Source organism: Tamandua tetradactyla, chromosome 7 (assembly GCF_023851605.1).
Source record: "Tamandua tetradactyla isolate mTamTet1 chromosome 7, mTamTet1.pri, whole genome shotgun sequence".
In the NCBI taxonomy this organism is placed as follows: Eukaryota; Metazoa; Chordata; class Mammalia; order Pilosa; family Myrmecophagidae; genus Tamandua; species Tamandua tetradactyla.
This window is the reverse complement of record NC_135333.1, coordinates 119,867,331-119,874,519: the sequence shown is the minus strand read 5'-3', so window position 1 is coordinate 119,874,519 and position 7,189 is coordinate 119,867,331. Positions and strand designations below refer to the sequence as shown.

General features: G+C 33.6%; 1 protein-coding gene across 1 annotated transcript; it reads right to left on the bottom strand.

The window, feature by feature from the left end:
• Positions 1-978: 978 nt before the first annotated feature.
• LOC143690068 (olfactory receptor 6C2-like) lies at positions 979-1,914 on the bottom strand. Its single transcript, XM_077168065.1, has one exon. It carries the CDS (start codon positions 1,912-1,914, stop codon positions 979-981), a length of 936 nt encoding a protein of 311 aa, XP_077024180.1.
• Between the last annotated feature and the right edge of the window lie 5,275 nt (positions 1,915-7,189).

Here is a 7,189-nt window from a genome sequence, read left to right as displayed (position 1 = left end):
AAGTGTATACTTATGATTAATATTCATGTGTTCAACCTGTGTAGCAATTTTCATAGATATTTCTACTTATAGTTACTTTTACTTATAGCGGAGTGGGTACATATGCTTTTGACCTTACTTTTTTGAACAAAACTTCTCCTCTTTTTTTTGCTCTATATTTAAGTACAAGTTATATTTTTGTAAATATACTATTAAATACAAAGTATATTCTAATAAAACAAATATCCTTTCATTACCTCTGCATATGAAGATTTATATTAAATGCAATACTATATTTTTGGAAATTTTTTTCTTTTAGAAATCGCATAAGTTTTCTGTTTTCATGAATTAATCTGTAACTGCTTAATTATAACGGATAATTGAGTAATCACACACTTTACCAATGGTAAAATGTGTGTCACTGAAATGTCACATGCTATAAAATCTCAGGCTACGGATTCTGATAATGGAATTGCGTTCTGATTTTACTACCTCTTACTAGCATTAACTCCCTTGAACTTGAATTTGGCTATTTATAAAATAAAGATTAGATAAAATAGTGGCAAGAGCTAAACTCAATGTCATGACAATGCCAAGAGGAACATCATTAAAAAAGATTATTGCTTCATGATTAAGATCTAATATTAAATATTAAAATCACTGTCCCAAGAAATTTTGTTTTCCCTGATTTTTTATAAAGTGAAAAATAAAGGGATGTTGAAAGTGCTAGGAATCCAAATGGTTCTCAAAATCTGGAACTGGATTAGACTATATGAACATTTGTTCACCCACAAAATTTATTGAAGTGAAGTAGTTGAGTTTGTTTATTTAGTTTTCTTAAGAGTTTTATTAAGGCCTAATTAAATATGAAGTGTTTTTTAAGTAATGTAATCCTGATAAAGCTTTGTTGTTGGGAAGGAAAGGAATAAAAGGTTAAAGACACCTCATAAGGACTAACAATTTTTGTGAAAATTTGACTTTTTACATAAACACATCCCACTATTTCTTTGAAAATAATGCAGTTTTTTTTATTGCATCGTGGAAGGCTTGTTTTACTTGCTTGTTCCTCAGGGTGTAAATGAAGGGGTTCAGCATAGGAGCAATGGAAGTGGTTAACACTGTCACACCCTTATTAACAGCCATCGACTCCTTTGCTGAAGGTTTGACGTAGATGAAGATGCAGCTGCCATAGGTGATGGAGACCACGGTCATATGGGAAGAGCAGGTAGAAAATGCCCTTTTCCTTTGCTGGGCAGAAGGGAATCCTAGAATGGTTTTGATGATGTACATGTAGGATAGAAGTACACATACAAGGGTCATGATAAAGGTCAATGCAGCACAGATTATGACCACCTGCTCTATGAGCCATGTATCTGAACATGAGATCTTTAGAAGGGGGTATGCATCACAGCCAAAATGGTCAATGACATTAGAGTCACAGAATTCCAGAGTTAGGCCCATGCCAAGTGGCGGGAGTACAATCAACAAGCCAGCCAGCCAGGAACCAAGGATGAGTCTCCTACAGACCCTGTTGTTCATGATGGTCACATAATGTAGGGGTTTGCAGATGGCTACATATCGGTCATAGGACATGGTGGCAAGTAGAAAAAATTCTGTAACACCAAAGAGGTCCGTAAAAAAAATTTGGATGGCACAATCATCATATGTGATGGTCTTGTCACCAGTTGATAAGTTGTACAAGTATCTGGGAATACAAGCAGATGTAAATGAAATTTCTAAGAAGGAAAAATTTTGTAGGAAAAAGTACATGGCAGTTTTAAGGTTTGAATCCATAAAGGTGAGGGAGATGATTGTCAGGTTCCCAGTTATACTCAATATGTAGGTGAGAAATAGGAAGATGAAAATCAGAACCTTCAGTTGTGGGTTATCAGTCAGTCCCAGCAGGATAAATGTTGTTATTGTGTGGTTATTCATCAATGAATCCTGACTTCTATTCAATCTGCATTCATAGTTGTGAGATATTTGATATGAGGAGAAAGGTGTTAATATCAGTTTGTAACAATTAATGGCTACCAAACTAAGCCAACAATTTCATATTCATGGCTTTACAAATTTTATTTTAAGCAATATCATTAGAGCAGAAGCATATTTTCCACAGTTGTGTGTTTTGGAAATATCATGGAATATTTCTTAACAAATTTGATTACTTTATCCATCTCACAGCCAACATTTTAGGAATTCTGACATCTTATCACTTTTTATTCCTAGGTTATCTGCACATAAGATTAGAATTATTCATATAGCTAGCTGTCTTAGACTAACTGCAGCTGAATCTTAAAGCCAAATCTTAAACTTCTTCAACAATTTAATGTCTTTCCTTTAGTTTAGTTAGTAAGAAATTTCAAATATATCAGGATCATTTGGGCCTCCTGGTACAGGTTCTTCATATTCTATGCTTTTGATTTTGATTTTTGCATTAGTACATGTTTTAAAGTTTGTGTTTTCTCCTTTAGCATCTTTCTATGTACTCTTTTCCATCTCTTTGTCAAGTAATATAGTCAAGCATTATGCCCATTAGTAATGTTATGCAGCATGTATAGAGAATTTTAATGAGAAATTTAATTGATCGGCGGTTAAGTTACATGAGTGAGATATGCAGAGGGATGTATGTCATAATCACAATTGTTTTATATTTTCCATCTCTTAACATTGAAACACACACCAACAAACTGATATCAATGTCACCAAGTGCAAAAAAAAACACCCAGATTTATAATAGTAATCTCATTACCCAAGCTCTGCTTGTTTTCACTGTGAATTCCTTATACCATGTCTAATATGAAAATACCAATAATATCCTTCATATACTATTGTTGAAAGATTGAGCTGGTTAGTACACACAGAACTTAGAAAAGTACCTGTCTCATAATGTCTCATATTTGTGAAGTGCGGTTATTTTCCTTCTGATTGTCACCACTCATTCTTCACCTAATTATAACCACATTTTTGCTCCACTATTATCATGTAACATTTCTGTCAAAGTGTATCAATTTTTGCTCCAAAACTGTAGAAGACATCTACATGGAATGTGTACTTTTCACCAAACATTTTATCACAAAACACCTCACACATTTTTTTCTCACATGTTTTATTTCCATTACCTGAATTATTCTTTTTATTGCTGGTCTCTATTTTATGTTTAGAATGTTTAATTTTCACATTCTTCTCTAGTAGAGCCCTTTAACTCAATGAGTACATTTTCATAAACATTTTCTTGACTTCCTATTTGCTTAAAATTGTTGCTTTTCAGAATCTCAGGTATCTAGTAATAGATATCACATTTATGAATATTCCACACCTGCATCTTTTTCTTCTGCTTTTCATTAAAATAATCTAACTAATAAATTTGTCCAGTTATTGAACTAATCACTTGCAGTGGATTATCTCTCTGAAATAATTTTGCTATCCTATGCAAACTTGAGTAGATATTAAAACCAGAATTAAGGAAATTTGAGGTTCTAAATTTCTGTCAATATCTTCATGACAGATTTTTTTTTCTCACAGAGCACAAACTACATATTATACTAGCCATCCAAACATTTTAAATATAGATTTACTACTTCCCCAAAAGGAAATTTTCTTGTATATTTTCCTGGAGACTCCAATTCCTTTATTTTGGGAAAAGTTTACTATTATCCTATTCTGCCAGGGCTGCCATGGCAAACACCACACAATGAGTTGAATTAACAATTGGAATTTATTGTCTCATGGTTTTGGAGGCTAGAAGTCTGAAATCAAGTTTTCATGGGCTACGCTTCCTCCTGGAATCTGTAAGTGTTCTGGTGCTGGCTTGTGGCAACCCTAGCTGTTCCTTGGCTTGCATCTCTGCCTCTGTCACATGGTGACTGGTTATTCTTTGGCTTCCTCTGACTTACTGTGTCTTAAATTTTTCTGCCTTAAAAGAAGTCCAGTGATATGGACTTAGACCCATCCTGATTCAATTTGGTCTCGTCTAATTAGGACCTCTGAAGATCGTATTCACAAATGAGTCCACACCTACACTGATATTAACACCGACAAAGGTCCTGTTTACAAATGAGTTTACAACAACAGCAGCTCCAAAAAAGACCTGGGCATGTTTTGGGGTACATGATTCAACACCTAACTATTATATTGCTTTAAAATATTTCCTCCCTGCTGACGTGGCATTATGGTCAGCTCTGGTCATGTGTCCAATTTCCAGAATTAAGTCCAGGTATTCAGTCACCGTGATAGAGAAAGGGCATGGACTTCCTCACAGTTTGCCTGAGAGCTAGGGTGCTCCCTTGAAATGTAGGTCCACCCCTGTCTTTATAACAGATCATCTGGAAATGCATAAAGATGCAGCCCACTTTCCTCCCTGAATTTGCTTTTTCTTGAAATACAGACACCAAAGTTTTCTGATGTAACTATGTGGACTCGCTGACTTTCAATAGTTTTCAGTTCTAAAAATTCATTTTTGTGTGTGTGATCATGGTAACTATAGGAGAAACCTCACATTAAAAATCAACTGCTGGGCAGGCAATGGTGGCGTAGTGGCAGAGTACTTGCCTGCCATGCCGGAGATCTGGGTTTGATTCCTGGTGCCTGCCCATGCCAAAAAAAAAAAAAAAAAATCAACTGCTGAAAAGGAATTGATGTCAGTTATTCTTCATGATTACTGTTTGTATTACCAGAGGAGATTGTAAAATTATGATATCTAATGAGATGATGTGACATTAGTCAAAGTTTCCATTTTGTTTTTATTGTAGGGCCATAGTGTTCCTAATATTCCTTGTTATATTACTTTTGATGAAAGTCTACTCATTACTGCATGAAATGATCATATCCATGAATACATTTTTTCTAAGAATAATACACCATAAAAATGGCCTTTCCTAAATAGCCATATTATCATTCACATTTCAGTTTTATACAGTCAAGAGAAACCCATGTATCCAACACAAATATCATATTGTCTGTCAAAATAGAACATAACTCAAGCAAAAGAATTTATCATACTTACACATGTGTCAATTAATCATAGTCTTCCCAAAGAGTTATTTAATTGAAACAAATTGGAGTTAGGAATTTGAAAAGGAATGTCATGTTGAAACCATTTATGAACATTTATGGTCCCTTCTGCTTCAATCCATGTGAACACTTACAGCAGCCATTGCTGAGTTGTATTTTCTACCTTCAGTCAATTGTATAAATGGCTTGTAACTGACTTCTTTGTATGTTTGGAAGAGTAGGTCTTGTGGCCTCTCCTTGTTCTGAGAGAAGGTTTGGCAATATCAAGCTTGGTATCTTGTTTATTCGCCAAGTCCACAACCAAGTTAATAAGCAAAAGTGTCCCTCATGACTTAGGTTCAAAAATTAATAGCAGATCATTTGTGTAATGAACTTTGGGGGTAAAAATCAAACTTAAACTTAACAGAATAACAATGGGGACATGGCCTTTAGAGACAGGAAAAAACAATCAAAACATTTAATAGAGTAAGGTAGGAAAAAAATAAAATTCTAATTTTAAAAACCCTAGACTTCTTACCTTTATAATTTTGAACATGCAAGGTAATTAAATATCTTACTTTTTCTTTCTCTCCTCATCAGTTTTTTAACAAAATGATCATATATTGCTATGATCATTGATCAAATGAAAAATGCAGAAGTGTGCTTGCCAAAAAATAAGGAAAACAATTTTTAAAGTGTTAATAAATACTATTATTTTTGAGCATATACTTCCATTATTTCATCCTGAAAGTATATACATATATGCCACATGTAATATTTACAAATACACATGAATGATAAACTAAAGAAACCATACTTGTATATTGAGATATGTAGCTTGCCACATGCTATTCTAAATTTAGATATATGCAAATCTGTTTTTTCAATAATTATTGATACACTTCACTTTAATCCCAGTTAGACTTGGTCCACTCTATTAAAGCAGCATCAGTGAATAAACCAATATTATCATAAATGTATATTCTTTTCATCATTTAAAAATATATTTGTATGGTTATCAAATAATTTACTCTAACATTCATATTACAACAAATCATTTTCATTTTTACAATTATTAAAAGCATTCAAGAAGGTTTCTTACATAAACTTTTCATTGCATATTGTCAGATTCATTGGTGGACATAAAAATTGTTTGGAAAATTTGCAGACACCTGTAATTGAATTGCAACCCACATGCATAAGGATTTTAGAGCTAAACCCTGCATTCTCTCTAGACATCTATTCGCCTTTTGGAAACAGATTTGGCTTGCTACCAGGTCTTAGTGTGCTGAGACTGAACACTTAACTTTGGGTCACCAAGTTACCCCGAGAACCTAGCTTCCCATCATGAACTGCATGTTGTCTGGTTTCTTTGAGCCTTCCCTGGTAAAGTGCATAATTATGATTAATATTCATGTGTTCAATCTGTATAGCAATTAGCTTTTGACCTCACTTTCTTGAACAAACCTTTCTGCTCTTCTTTGCTCTATGTTAAAGTATGAGTTTTATTTCTGTAAATATAGTATTAAATATAAAGTATATTCTAATAAAATAAGCATCTTTCCATTCTCTCTATATATGAAGGCTTATATTAAAATGGTATACTGTATTTTTGGCAATTTTTTCTTTTAGAAATCACATACTTTTTCTGATTTCATGAATCACATTTTAACTGCTTAATTATAACTGATAATTAAGTAATCACACATTTTACCATTCTGACTTTATTCTACTGTGTCATTCCCAGTGCTGCCACCACACTTACCCTGAGACTCTGCACCTAAGTCCCTGGGATCCATAATACAACCCCTGCTCCCATCCTCCAGGGTACGTGCTCCTGAGCATCCACAGGTCAGTTTATAGTTCATCGCTCTGCTTTAGGTTCCACCTTTATTTCTGACTATTTATTTATATCTTTGCAATACTTCCAGATTCAGAAGAATCTTAATCAAAATATATCCAACGTTTCTATGTGTTTGTTCTAGTAGTATTTTGAGTTTACATTAATCCTCCACTTTCTCAATATTTTTGGTAGTATTCTTTTTCTAAAATGCTATTTGTGTTTTTAATTGAGCCATAACACATCCTTTATAGAGATTTTACATAAAATTACTCCTACTACATGTATTTGAATATCTTTGTATACACATGTGAGTAGTGCTACAAGGGATTTAACCCTATAATTTATTGGTCACAATAATGACCCTCATTGCATTTT